Below are 15932 nucleotides of genomic sequence, written 5' to 3' on the forward strand. Positions count from 1 at the left end.
CATGTCAATTCTTTGTGCGGTTTCACCGCAGGGGAAAACCGCAGGGCTAAACCGCACTAAATCGGCAGATAAACCGCAGGTCTTTTCACCTGCGGATTTACTTGCGAATTTGGACAAATCTGTGCAGAAAAATCTGCAGCAGAATCCGCAATGTGTGCACACACCCTTTCTGTTCCTCAACCATTTTTATGAAATGGGTTGTTAGAAGGTGTACCTGTTTCAAGATGCACAATAAGGAGGCATTTGAAGAAAAATGGGCTGCATATTTGAATCGCCAGAGGAAAGCCAAATGACCCTAATCAAACATTCACATGCCCCATTTAATACCGTGTATTGCCTCTTCTAGCATCAATGACAGCTTGAAGTCTTTTGTGGTAGTTGTGGATGAGGTTCTTTATTTTCTCAGATGATAAAGCTGCTCACTCCTCTAAGCAAAAAGCCTCCAGTTCCTGTAAATTTCTTGCCTGTCTAGCATGATCTGTATGCTTAAGATCTCCCCAGAGTATCTCAATGATATTGAGGTCAGGAGACTGAGATAGCCACTCCAGAACCTTCACTTTGTTCTGCTGTAGCCAATGACAGGTCAACTTGGCCTTGTGTTTTGGATCATTGTCATGTTGGAATGTCCAAGTGCGTCCCATGCGCAGCTTCCGGACTGATGATTGCAAATTTGCCTCCAGTATTTGCTGATAACGTGCTGCATTTATCTTTCCTTCAACTTTGACCAAGTTTCCTGGGCCTTTGTAGCTCACACATCCCCAAAACACCAGCAATCCACCTTCATGCTTTACAATAGGAATGGTGTTCCTTTCATCATATGTCTTGTTGACCTCTCTCTAAATGTAATGTTTATGGTTGTGGCCAAAAAGTTCAATTTGGTCTCATCACTCCAAATTACCTTGTTCCAGAAGTTTTGAGTCCTACCTCTATGCTGTTTTGTGTATTATAGGTGAGATACTTTGTGGCATTTATGCAGTAATGGCTTTTTTCTGGTGAATCAATCATGCAGCCCATTTTTCTTCAAGCGCCTCCTTATTGTGCATCTTGAAAAAGCCACACCGCTAGTTTTCACAGAGTTCAGTATGTCAGCTAATGTTATTTGTGGGTTTTTCTTTGCATCCTGAACAATTTTTCTGGCATTTGTCATGGGTCACAAATGAGGATGTTACCTTTAGTAGTCATTCAAACCCATTTGTGTCAACTACTGTGCATGTTATCAGATCAAAATCACCAGGGTATGTAAACTTTTGATCAGGGTCATTTGGATATTTTGAGTTGTCATTATGATTTAAAAAGAGAAAATATGGTAGTTTGACAATAAATTGCTTCACCCAACCACTAACCATGAGTGGAGAAAAAGTTTTGGTGTTATCATTCATATTCTCTGAAAAAAGGGCAAGAAAGCAAAAATTCTGCTGGGGTATGTAAACTTTGGAGCACAACTGTAATATTCATTATGTAAACTAGGGGACAGGTCACTGAGAGATCAGTGACCTGTTAGAAGTCATACACATGAATACCTAATCAAAGCACCATATGAAGCCCCCACAGGCCGTCCGGTGCACGAGCATATCATTAACTCAAAACTACAAATAAATATTAATCAACAGCCACTAGACTGATTTAATCAACCAAGGTATCATTTTAATCAGTATAACGACACCAACATGACACTTTCTGTAGGTTACTGTGCACAATCCGGCTGACAGGTTCCTTTTAAATTATTCAACCTATAACTGCAACAAATTTCCATCTTTTTGATGATCCCCATCCGGTTGTTGGTTTCAGGGGAGATAAACTAAATTGGGACAATAGAAAAACTGTACGTACAGTGTCTTTGACATGTTCATTGGTACAATGTCTGGAGAGACTATGATACATAAAGCCTTTGGCTTTATTAGCTCAGTATGAATTGAGTCTTATTTGTAATGTTTGCTTTATCCTACCAACGTACTGAAGCCTACATTCACACTAAATAAGGTAGATTACGAATTGGGACTGGCAGGTCACTAACGTTTTAAAGATAAGGTTTCTCCTGTTTTAATTGACCAGAAAAATTGTGCATAGTGTGAAATGCATTTGAAGCAGAGACATTTTTTTGCTCTGCATTTACAACTGCCAGGCACGGCATGTTCAAGGCTTTGTCGAGTTACTTCTAAAGGACTTCAGGCGACTTGGAGTTTGTTCCTTAAAGTGAGCGGCCATCTGAAAGTACCTTGCGGTTGGTCAGGAATGAGGGGCTAAATACAGATACAAAATGTGCCAATGCTTTTTAAGCACTTTCCTTAAAGGTAAATGAGCTGAATTAAAAGTAGTTATAAAGTTACTTGGAAACTCATTTGATTCCTTCTTATTGTGCTGGGATCTGGGTTCCAAATATTGTTGCTGTGTCCTTTGCTTTGTTCTGTGATAGGCACGCTTGATTTAGCTTTTAGGGTAGTATTGGTTAGTAAATCACTCTCTAAAAGTATCAGCCTGTTCAAAATTGCATAAATTTCTGCAATTGCGCCTAATCAGCTTATAATGGTTGTAAGGAATATTTGCCGACAACTAATAGAAAATGGCATATTTGGCCAATAAAAATGGAAAGTGGCAAGATTCGTCAGGCTGGAAAATTCAAGTACAGCACACCTGTGACCCCCACCTCAAAAGACTTGAATAGCTTTGAACTAAAAGCTCTATATTAGCTTTTATTTATTTTGTATTATTTTTTATAGGTGAAGCGCATACTATCTTTTTTGTGTGCTACGTTCATGTTCTATATAACTGCATCACCTTCCATTAAATATCAATATTATTTCTACCATTACTGTTACTTGTAATCCCAACCTACATGAAGATTGGTTGAAAAATGGTTATAAATTATTTAGATCACTAAACAAAGGCAACATTTTATCATATATTATTTTAAAAGTGTTTTTCATATCTTACTGTAAACAGTCTGGACCCATGGCTTTAGATTATGATGATGTGGAATTTGCGGGCATGCAATTCAGACACATGCTACTCATTGATGTTTCTGACTCAGGAACCCCTTCTTTAACAAGTAAGGCATTGTTAATTTAATTAACACATTGTTTTTCATTAAAGTAAATGGGAAGAAATATCCCATAAAATATAAAGAAAGCAATTTTTATTTTCTTAAAAAAAAGTTAAAATTATGCAGAAGTGGATTCATATATTGAAATGTACTTATAATGCTGTTTTACTTCTTCTAGGTACAGTCACTGTGATTGTAAGAGTAACACGTGTCAATGAATTTTATCCAAACTCATCAACAAATGTGTTTAATGTGTTTGAAAACAGTCCAGTGGACTCGCTGGTCGGCACAGCAAAATTTACAGACATTGACTGGCCATTCGATAACATCAAATTTACTTTTGCTGGTGGAGATTATGGCAGTCCCCCAAAGTTCTACATAGAGCCAGACACAGGTGCTAATATTATTTTGCATGAAGCAAGCTATTGATGAATCTCAGTGATTTATGGCTTGGTCAGATGAGCATATTTTCATTCCATATTTTGTCTGTGTGGTAAAAGGACTGCACACGGACATCTCTGAGATAAATGCAAAAGAAAGGAGTATTTCATAAAAACATTTTTTACACTTGGACCAATGGTCTTCATGTTAAAAATCACAACATGCACCATTCTGACATGTTTTTCTAGTATGGCTCACCCATGAAATTCAATGACATCCAACTTTACCAGATTCATGCAATAATTACTAGAAACTGTTAGCTTTATTCTTTTTAAATTTTTTATACAAAAAGACATATGGATGTCACAAATCGATATATGTATGACATAGAATACCATTCTTTTTTTCTGAAAACCTTAATATTTTTCACGTGCTCGTCTGAACCCAGCCTTAAAGTCTAATTTAAAGTACTTAGCTCTATTCTAAAACATTTTGATTTTGTGTGGAATAAAGGCAAAATTCAGACTCCTGTGCATACTTGATGAAGACCTTTGGTCGAAACATTGTATCATGGAGAAGGAAAGCAATTTTATCTTTTTTTCACCTGGCTTGGACGCTGTTCCGTTGGTTTTTTTTGTTTTATATTCCTGTGCCATAGGTTTCCTAATCTGAACTTGACAGCCTCATATATGTCAATGGGGCTAATGAGTTCAGGTCAGGAGACCCACAGCTACTTCGTTCACTGCAGTCCATACTCAGACCGTGATCCACAGACATCTGAATTTAGCCTATCTCTTAATCCTTATTTAGCTTTATTTGGATTTTTGGGAACTGCAAAATGAAATCAGGTCAGTGGGCATTTCACACTCAAATCCACGGCAATCATTCTCAGTAGGTTCTTGGTATATTTTATTTTCAATGTTTACCAGGTACAGCTAAATATTCCATAGTCGTCATGGCTGGCACTGCAGTTCAGCACTATTTCCTTGAATGGAATGAAGATGTGATGTGTGGCCCAGCCACAACTCAAAGTACTGAATTGTTCTGTTCCTTGGAACAAAAAAATTTAGTGTACTTAGCCGCAGCCCTTCAGTCAATTGATCAGTGGAAGGGATAGGTAGCCCCCAGTAATCTGTTATTAATAGTCTGTTTTAGGCCACAAGTTTTTCAGTCCTCAATAACCTACCTGAAGGGGTTTTCCTATCTAGACATCATGAAAAATGGTTCAAATAGGCCATCACTTTCTAATCAGTTAGGTTTGACTCGTGGGGTAAGAAAAGATCTTGAGACTGAAAGGCATACAGTGCTGGCTCAGTGCTGCATCATCCTTAGATTTTTTTGCTCCACAGCAGGGTTTATGGCTATCTACCTGTGCAGCGCACTGCTGCTGGCCCATTCATTTTATTGGGCAAGTTCACAAGTTCCTGCTCAGACAGGTGGCCGTTGCACAAGGGTAAAACAGTGATGGGGACAAAGCACTAAATTAGTAATTTCCAAGAAACTAGCTACTCCCAGGAAATTATAGATTTCTAGACAAAGAGACAGGCAAACTATTTCTTCTTACAAGTATAAGTGGTATCACTGTTGATATATAAAGCAATATGTATAAATTAATGGTTGTCAATTTAATGTAAAAGAAGAATAATAAGTGAAATATAATCTACCAGGCATTATCAAAGTCAGAGATACATTGGATTTTGAAAAGAAAAATAAATATTCAATAACAGTGCAGGCAATTGACCTCAACAATGATGTAGAAGCGGATCCCCTGAAACAGAAAAAGAGTTCAGAACTTGTCACGATTAACATAATCGTAAGTATACTATAGAAAGTATCTGCCTTTATTTCCCCTCTGTTTAAATGAGCTTTGTCCCAGAGAAGACTGCAGCATTTCTGAATTGTGTACATATTTGGCTTCTTCTTTGCACAATAGAGCTAGACTTGCATTTGTGGAGTAGATAGCAAAATATGCTCATAGACAATAAATTCTGGAAGTATTTCTGAGCCAAGCAGTGATTTCAATGACTGAATAATACCTACATTTATTTTTCATACAGTGTTGACTGAGAGCTTTTAGGTCAGTGTTCCCCAACTCCAGTCCTCAAGAGCCATCAACGGGTCATGTTTTCAGATTTTCCTCAGTATTGCCCAGGTGATGGAAATATTGCTTGTGCAGTTACTGCAATTATCACCTGGGTTATACTAAGGAAATCCTGAAAACATGACTTGTTGGTGGCTCTTGAGGACTGGAGTTGAGGAACACTGTGTTAGGGCTCGTGGAATGCACCAAATAATAAAAAGGTAGTAATAAGGTACGTTCGCAGCCCGGGCTCCACCGTGCAGAGATGTTACCTGCTGACCGGTAATGGCGGACGCTATATGGCGGTATAATAGATGAATAGGTTAACGTCACCCGGTGTGTACAGAGGCGGACTCTGTTGCTTCACAGAACCACACTAACACAGAATATAAATGCCGTAGCCTGTTAAAGCTCACAGAGCTCGGCAAAGTGAGCGCTAGTGTACATTCACAGAACTCTGCCCTAAAGACACAGGGTTAGAGTCCCTCTAGACCCACTAAGTGCATGGCGTTGCACCTGCGAATGCCACTAATAGACGCTGACTACTGTGGAATGCAGACAAAGTGCACAATGGCGTACAGGCAAAGCCACTACTTGGCGCTGATGCTAGGCCCTGACTCTGCCTGACTTGCAAGGCTGGACAACACATGCGCACCAAGAGTAGGGGTTTCATAATGAGTCATTCACCAGAGACATTCATACGTGCATACAACACTCACTCCACATGGTCTATACTAGTGCACGGCTGTGCGGCCATGTGATCCTTTTATAACCGCAGCCTTCCAGGACCTTCCTGATGGCTCAATCCGAGTTTCTTGAGGACCTGAGAATGTGACCTCTGACCACCAATGAGCAGTTGTCTCATGGGCATGTTCAGATGGAAAAAAGCAGGACTTAGTCCCAGGAGCGTCTGCTCGCCGCTGACTAATGCTGCATGCTATAGCTGAACCTGGGGTGGCAGCAGCAACCAAACGCATAGCATTAGCCTGAGCAAGATGCTGGGACGGCCATCTCTGCTGAGCAGGAACCTCTGCGGCTGAAGAAGAATGGGAGCCTGCAGAGGACGTGGCTTGAGATCGCCCTGTGCAGTGGCAGGAACTCGACACACTGCTTTAAATCATGAGCATCCAATACTAATTTCGGCTTTGACCCATGTGCACACAGATTTCATCAGAATCTCTATACTATGTACTATAGAGTAAGAAAAAAGTGGATAAGAACATCCAAAGACAAAAAAAATCTTCAAGCTTTGTTATAAGTCCATATGTAAATATTGATACACAAACCGCTCTGATGTGTTTCTGGTGCTAATTAAGCCCTTAGCCATAGAGTATCAGAACAGTTTCTGTGGCACTATTCACATAAGGACTTTTAAAGGTATGGATTTATAATAAAGCTTGAAGATTTTTTTATCTTTGGATATGCTTATCCACTTTTTTATCACTAATGGACATTCCTGTTTGGTCAGCAGTCTCGGAAGAGCACTCCAGAATATCAAGACTGGTGTTTCTAAAACTTGTAAATACTACTAGGAATTTTTTTTTTGCTCTTGGTATATTTACTATAGATGGTGGGATATTCAAAGTGCTTACAATTTTATGTCGAAGAACATTTTACTGAAATTTTTCCACAATTTTTAGATGCAGTAGCTTACAGATTAGTGAACCAACTTAGCGTCTGAGAGATTCTGCCTCTCTAACATGTGAATTTTTTATACGCAGTCATGTGAGTTAAGGCCCCTTTACATTTAGCGATCCAGACAATGATATGACCCGGTCAGGATCGCTGGTGCATCACTAAATGGTTGCTAGTGAGCTGCCAAACAGGCAGATCTCACAGCGATGTAGCGATGCTCGGCGGTCGCTACTTACCTTTCAGACCCGGCGATCCTGACATCCTCCTGCCCGCGTTCACGCGTCGCTCATCGGCACCAGCAGGAAGCCCAGCACGAAGCGCCCGATGAAAAATGAAGCTGCACGATCTCGCGCGATCAGCGACAGACAGTGGGGGAGCCGGTCAGAGGTAAGTATCACACATAGCGATATCGCTAGCGATATCGCTGCTGCGTCACAAAATCGGTGACGCGCTAGCGATATCGCTATGTGTAAAGGCCCCTTTAGTTGAAAATTGACCCTCCAGCTGTTTTTTTATTAGTACCACTTTCTTTTCCAGCCTCTCAATAACCCTGTACCAACTTTTTTTTTAAATTTGTTGCTGCCATAAAGTTGTAATTTAAGTTTTCTTTTACAACTGAAATGGAAAATTGTATTTCAACTTCTGATCTGTGTTCTATGTTCTGTTGTGGATAAAATATGGCTATACGAGATTTCCAAACCTTTGCATTCTAGTTTTCTATACATTTTATACAGTGTCCAATTGTTTTTACAAATAGGGTGGCACAACATATTAATTGTAGCATCACAATTATTCCAAGCTTCTAAGATGGATAAGTTTGTAATATATTTGTAAAAGATAAGCAACTTTGCAAACTACTTTTATTCAACTTTACCTCTGTTCCCCTCTTGTCGTTACTTTTTTTATTGTTTACTGCTTATTGCAAGAGGTCAGCCACTGCTGCCAAAAAGGATCGGTGGCCAAACATGCACATCACATACAATCTCTTTCTGGGTGAACTTATGGTCTTTTGCCAGCTAAATATTTTAATAGAGAATAATATATATTAGTAAGCTTTCTGTACTTTATTAATCAATTAATATTAACATTTTTCATTGCACCACACTGAAATGCTGAACAAATGATAGCATATCAAATTAGACATTTATAGAATTAGCAAAAGTCAAGACAATCTATAAATTCCTGTTTAACCGATGCTGAGCAAGTACATTTACTGCCAACATGTATCCTGATTTTGTTAGCTAACAATCAGTCCTATTAGTCATCTGGTTGCAGCAGATTGCTTGATCCCCGCAATGCAATGTATGCATATATTCCCCAGCAACCATATAAATGTCATATAACAAGACTAAGTAGTGCTCTTCGCCATTGTACACATGTAATATTGAGAAGAGACAAGTTGGCCACTTACATGACTGCTTTCTTTTAAATTGGAGCCAGGCTGGGAGGATTATGTTTTGTAGCTTTAGTAACCAAAACCTTAACAGCTCTCACTTGTCTGTGTTTCTGTGCTGTAAAATTGTATTTTACTGCTTTCATTCATCACTAATATACTGTATATATGTACATGTATGTATATTATATGTATGCAATAAATTATATATATATATATATATTATAGGTATACAGTAATGGCCAAAAGCATTAGCACCTTTGAAATTGCTGCTGAAAATGAAGTATTTCTCCCTGAAAATTATTGCATATATACTTACATTGTTCAATATTGAAAATGCAATGCCTAGTCAGAAAAGTTGTAGAATCATGAAAAGCACAGGATTGATAGACATATTAATGATGTGCAACAGCTGAAAAAATGGAAACAACATTTTCAAAGCATCTCAATTTATTCAGCATTGAGAATGGGCACTTACACACTTTGATATGTTATCAATGAGGTTATAAATTGTTGTCTGAGGAATGTTCTGTCACACTGAATGCATTTGAGCACACAAATCATCAAATCCATTGCTGGTAGCTCCATTTGAAATTGCTGAACAATGACGTCCCAGATGTTTGTGATGGGAGACAAGTCCGGAGACTGTTTTTACCAAGCAGGCTCTGGTATGAGCAACATGTGTGTGTGTTGGAAATTGGCTATGGGTACACTGTTAAGTTCTCTCTGGAATTACCCGAGTGGTCTCCAAAGCTTGTGCTTTTGTGTATTTCTGCTTGTAGCGCTGATTCTTGATACTGGATAAATTGAGATGTTTTGAACATTTGTTTTTCATTTTTTCATTATTTGCATATCATTAACTTATCTATTGTTTCTGTCCTCTCCATACTTCCACTACTGTTCCTTCTTAGTATTACAATGTCAATGTTCAGGAGTGTATTATGGGTCACTTCAAGTAATTTTCTTCAAAATGTTGCATTTTGTGTGAGATTTTTTTGCAGTCAGTTATTGGCTGAAAGTCAGTAGAAATGTATGAAATGAAGTTAACTTGGAATCACTTGATCAAGAATCACACTGCTGAAAACAATGGCAGCCTATGCACACTGAGCAATCTAATATAGCTCTATCAATGGGCATCGGTTGCTTTGATATGCCTGTGTAAACAGGCAGTCAAATATCTACGGATTGGTATAAGTTTAACAATCAGGAGTCATAACGTGCCACCGGCCAAGCTGTGTAAACGGATCCTTATGAGTATATGTCTACAAGGTTCATGCACAACTACCTATAGACATGACTAGGAGTGTGCCTAATGTTATCTACACATCAGATATCAGAATATTTTTTGTAAGTGAACTCAATACAGTATTTTATGGGGCTATTAATACACTATCATTATTTATCAATCTATTTAATAGCTGAACAAGTAGCGGCTTCATGGATTGCCTTACTGAAACTATATTAATATATATTCATATAGTTGTCTTGATATTTAACAGTAACTAACAAGTTTTAGATATGTAAGGTGACATGAAAAAAAAGCTTGAGTAAAGATGTGTATTTTGCATGATGGTATTTGGCAGAAGTAATATCAGTAAATTATTCGTTGCTGCTGTTTCTTTTCTTTACTTGCCAATCATATAACCTATATAAATTTTAACATACCAAAGTTTGGGAACACTCTGTGCTGTGCAGCCCCACAGCGACCAAGTGGATAGTCATACAGGTATATACTGTACATGAATGTTTTCCCATATGTACTTTTACTGTGTATTAATATTTTATATGCTATGGGCTCGTTCGCGTGAGCGTATAACTTGGCTGAGTGCTTTGTGAGGTTTTATAGTGTAGCACTCGATCCAATGTTTTTTTGTGGGGCAGTGCTGGCTAGCGCTTTTTTTTCTCATGCTAATTAGCCATGAGAAAAAAATCAGTGTTTCCGATAATCGGACCATACGTACCCATACAAGTCAAACTCGGATGTCATCCCAAGGCAGTCTGATGTACACTCACAGAGACATTGAAGAAGATGGCAAAATTAAGTTCTCCATCTTCTCCACACCTGTGGTGCAATTCTTTCATGCGAGAAAATGGGATCACACTGAGATGACACTCGGCTCAAACTCTGTCAGACCCCGACCTAAAAGTCAGTTATCAGCTTTCCTGTCTCACATGAAACTGACACTAAATTCAAGTCTGAACCAAAGAAAGCATAAAAGTCTTGTTGCATCAGGTATGTTTACTATAAAATGCTGCAACATTTCAGATAAAGAAAAATTTGAAAAGCTGGCTATAGGGAGAGATCGGATGGCTGCAGCCTGGCCCCTATCCTGCTCCATACCAGTTCTCTCCACTTCTCGCGAGTGAGAGAACTGTCAATTAACTAGAGCATGTGTGGAAATATCGACCAGGAGCAGTGCTGGACTAGTCAAGTCCCTGCCTATAGTCACTGGCTGACTTTTCAAACTGTGTTTTCTCTTAAATGCTGCAGCATTTCATAGTAGAACCTTCCTGGCTGCAATCATACAATCAGGCCCTGATTCCTATTTCCCATACTTTGGGCAGCATGAATCAAATGACAGGTTGCTGTTAAGTTGTATGTCAAACGAAACAACGTGAGCACAACTAGAGGTTGGTGCTAAAGTTAGGTTCCCAAACTATATAGATAGTATATAGAAACTTAGCACTCAACTTAAGTATAATCAAGGAAGATTTATTGTAGTAGGAAGGAAAACGTTTCAGTCAACAAATGACCTTCTTCAGTTACGTGTATGTGCTAGATTTCTTGCAATATGATATGCACCTATTGAATAGCTTGGTGTGCTCAGTCTTAGGACATGCTGTCCTCAGGCTTGGCTGGTAAGCTTAATTAGAAGTGGAACAGGGGCATACGTGCCTCCAGACGCGGGATCCGCCGCAAATCTTAGACTTGCGGCGGATCCCGCGACTGGAGGAACGTATGCCCCTGTTCCACTTCTAATTAAGCTTACCAGCCAAGCCTGAGCACACCAAGCTATTCAATAGGTGCATATCCTATTGCAAGAAATCTAGCACATACACGTAACTGAAGAATCTTCCTTGATTATACTTAAGTTGAGTATTAAGTTTCTATATACTACCTGTTAAGTTGTAGACACTTCTGTTTCTTTGCCTTTGTATTACCAGTATTCTTTTTATTTTATTAGTAGGTTTGTAAAAAATTATGGTTGCTCCATTGTATAGGTGATTACCTGTAAATAACTCCTACAAATTTCTGCAATCTTAATGACCTTCAATAAATGATCTTATGTTGTACTGAATGGGTAAATTGTTCTTCACATGCCCCATGGCAATGCTAAACTTGCTTAAATTAAGATGTACAAATATTCATGGACTCTGGATTTGACATATTTAGAACATTTAAATGCAAATAAAATGGCTTGCATTCATTTTCCAAACCGGGCTAGGGTTGGTGTGTTTGTCATACGTTAAAGATGTAGTTCGAGGGTGGCAATCGACATGACAACATCAAATAATGATTAATCTGTGCCACAATGTAAGTGTGCCCATCCTTAGTATTCTTTTCAAATCACATCATTGAACACAACATATGATACATTATTCATCTTGTATCGGGTATCAGTGTAAACTCCAGTAAAGTGGTTTGTGTTTACATGAGGATTTTCACGTACAGTGCCAGGCAAAATAATATGGTTTTTATGCACTGTTTACTCAGAAAAATGATCTTGGTAATTGTTCTGCAGAATGTGAATGATGAGGCTCCTGTTTGCTCTCCTGCCTATTATGAGAAAATTATTTACTCTACACGGAAGACACCTGTACTAAACCTACAGTGTTCAGATAAGGACTCACCTGACAATCAGCTAAGCTATACTATAATATCAGGTATGATAAAGATTATTATATTATATTAACATTTTATATTCAAACTGAACAGGACTCAAAACTTTGGCTGTATCTAAAGTATGGTCGCAATAGGACAGTGATGAAGGTACATGCTGCGTAAACTATACCTCTGTATGACCCAGTAGCAGACACAGACATAGAGGGTCTCTTTGCAACAATAATATATGGACCCTGTGTAGCCCAATAAGACATCATAATGCACAATTATACCTAATCTGGAGGTGGAAATGAATCTTCCTACCTGTTGGGTCCCTATAGGGCTTCCCAGGTTGCACCAATAGTATGTCTGGCCCTGGTATGATCCAATATGATATGGGAGCATGAAAAGGTTCTTTTGCTGGATTCTGTACAAATGTGACAAGAAAAATATCACCGTGATGAGACAAGCGGCGGAAACCGCGTCCAGCCTGACACCCATCACCACTGACCTCCCATGCCTCATAAGGACCTGCTATACTGTCACACGGCAACTAATATAACTACAGAGAAACTGGTAACAAGCATCCTTTTCAACGTAACAGGTTCTTTCTACAACTATTCTGAATTAATGTATGATACTAGGGAGCCGGATAACTCACCTACAAGTCTTCCATTACAGACTGATGAAGGCCATGTAGGCTGAAACGTTTTGCAGATGCATAATAAAATTTTCTTCTATGGACCCTTAAGTTGAGTGCCGAGTTACTTTTCACTATTGAGTTTTGGTTTGGGTAACCTACTTGCGCACCCTGCAGTAGTGCCACGCTATATTATACACAATATAAATATATATAAACACATGTAAGAATAAGGCCAGGGTGCAATCAGGTCAGCACAATCCATACTCACTGTGCTGTCAGCTGCTCCTTCCCTGCTGTGTTCCCCGTTCTTCTGTTCACTTAAAGGACAGGAGGCAGAGTCCAAAGCAACTTTAAACATAACAGATTTATTCTCTTCAGGACACAGCACATCCATAACACTTCCAGCACACTTGTCACAGTGCCAGCAATGCATTAGTCTTTGTCTTTCCCTAACTTCTTCTACTTCACTGGAATAGGCCACAAAGTTATAATGAGACAAGCAGCCCGGTGAAAATAACACTTCAACCTATCTCCCTGGAACCAACTTCAGCCCAGATATGAAAATATTCATCTACTAGGTTGTCCACCCCCTTTTGTTTATCCTGCCCGGGCACTCGCTGGTGGCCCACTCTACTACTACTACTTCTTCACACGTCTTCTGTAGCTTCTTCACTACGTTGCTGCGGATACCATGTATTGCACTCTTCTCTTCTTCCCTATTACTTCCACTCCTTTCTATGGATGGCTCGGCTTCTCTGCTTGGGAACGTTGTGCGATAGCTAAGAAGCTCAGGCCACAAGGCCACCTGAGCGCACCAGGGGGTCTACTCCCGACTGCCTTTAACCAGGAAATCTGTCTAGCTTATTCCCCAGCTACCACTCCTACAATTAATCTCTAACGTGTCCTACAACTATGCTTTCCTATGCAGTGTACTATGTGCCCCCATCTAGTGGCCCTTTTCCTAAACTGCACTGTCCCTAGTTTACATGTAGTAATAAACATATATATATATATATATATATATATATATATATATACAACTTACACATAATACAAAGATACGTAAATATGACACATGCAAATATGGCAATTGTGTACATGTAAACAGTAGCATCAACATTTAAAGGGCTAGGCCCTGACCCTCTTACACACATATATTGATACTACAAAGCTAATACAGTAATAGTAAAATTATATCACACATTCAAACCCACAATTAGCTAATAATATATTTTCTACCCACGTTACATCCAATAAGCAGCCTTCCACCTAACATTGCTATCTAACTGTCACTATGTAATGCAAGGGTATTCAGGGCCCGGTAAGTAATGGGATCCAGGGGTGGATTCTTAAACCAATGTTTTCGTAATGCTGTCAATGGAGGAAGAGAGAGCCAGCACATGTGTATCTGAGAAATTTACGCCCAGCAAAAGAGAGCATGTCCAGTTTCAGGGGTGAGGAAATGAAGGCACCAGTCTATTGTATTTTTCCCCACCCACTCAGTGATGTTCTATTTTCACAGCTGACAAAGAAGCCAATAGAAAGAAGGGTTTTTTACTGACATTGAATTTCAATTAAATTTATCAATGCAGTTACTGAATTTCTGTTCATGGTCCATCTGCATAACATAGGTAATGACTTGTGTATAAATATGTGATTCTTCAGATTTTGTATTAGTCTAGCTTGATGAAGAGACCTGCGTAGTCTCGAAAGCTTGCAATTTGTTACCATCTTTTCAGTTAACCATTAAAAGGTATCAACCACTGAAGACTCTCAATTCTAAATATTCTTCTATAAATATATATACATTTTTATCTCTCCAGCAAATAAAGCTAATCGTTTTACTCTTGAGATGGATGATGAGGGTTTCCCTACTATAATATCAACTCAAAACTTCCAATATAATGTTTTTGAGGGAATTCAGGATCCAACTATTTTCCAGCTGCTGATTGAAGTTACTGATGAACGTGGAGGAAACAGAGCTCTCCAGCTGTCTACAACAGCTACTGTAATAATACATGTGGTACCCTGGACTACTACTGTCCAAGCTGAAACTCTAGAACCAACATCGATACAAGTAAGACATTGGGGGGGATTTCCACAGACAGTTTTTGAGAGAAAATTGAAGTTGAAAGGTCTCAATTTTTTATGCAATGAGCAGTTGTGCAAAACATGCTGTACTTTCAGAGTTTTTCCCTCAACCCCAGCAACTTTTTTAAAAATGGTTTGAGTTTAAGGGGAAGGGCGCATCCTAGTGTGGATTGACAGATTTACTATTATTTATGCCAAAAGCACAGCATACATTTTAGCAAAAATATATTCCAGTCAACTAATGAAGTATATTTTTTGACAGCCTCTGAAGTAGCCAAATCTGCCTTTTAATTATTTGGTAAAACTTACACCAGCAGACTCTAGATCAATTCTGGCATACAAAATGTGTTTCTTGCTAAATAACACCAATATGGGACAGCAATCTTTTTTCTACATACTGCTATACTCACTCCACTTTCTCTAGATGCAATCTTCTTCTTACATAGCACTAGGCTCACCCTACTCACTACCACCTATATCTTATACCTCTGATCTGAATTAGTGCTGCTTTGCACTTATGCAAACTGGTTTCTCCCATCTTCAAGTGTGTTGTATTTGCTTGCTGTTACTGTTTTTCTGTATTTTTACTTTCAGCAACTTTCTAAACTTTCATGATATCCGTGGGATATATACTTTTAGCTTATACCTTGGACTGTTTGAAACCCTGTCCCTTGCTTTGTTTGGTTCTAATGGCTGTAATCGCTTAATTTTCAAAGAAATATACTTAGCTAGCATTATACATCACTGCAGCTGGCGGTTGCATCAGATTAGACAGCAAGAAAAGCAGAACATGCAATTCTTGCCATAACAATGATGTAAATCATGGGTTACCTTTACTATAACTAA

At 38.8% G+C, this 15932-nt stretch overlaps 1 protein-coding gene across 1 annotated transcript in view; it reads left to right on the plus strand.

Annotated features, from left to right (window-relative positions):
- Window positions 1–15932, plus strand: part of LOC141054091 (cadherin-related family member 4-like) — a 188692-nt gene that overhangs the window by 159691 nt on the left and 13069 nt on the right. Inside the window, 5 exon segments of the mRNA XM_073551252.1 lie at window positions 2941–3046; window positions 3219–3434; window positions 5089–5234; window positions 12273–12414; window positions 14819–15072. Coding sequence (XP_073407353.1) covers window positions 2941–3046; window positions 3219–3434; window positions 5089–5234; window positions 12273–12414; window positions 14819–15072 — 864 coding nt within the window.

The sequence above is a fragment of the Dendrobates tinctorius genome, unplaced genomic scaffold (assembly GCF_039654945.1).
Source record: "Dendrobates tinctorius isolate UK_male_01 unplaced genomic scaffold, ASM3965494v1 ptg000174l, whole genome shotgun sequence".
In the NCBI taxonomy this organism is placed as follows: domain Eukaryota; kingdom Metazoa; phylum Chordata; class Amphibia; order Anura; family Dendrobatidae; genus Dendrobates; species Dendrobates tinctorius.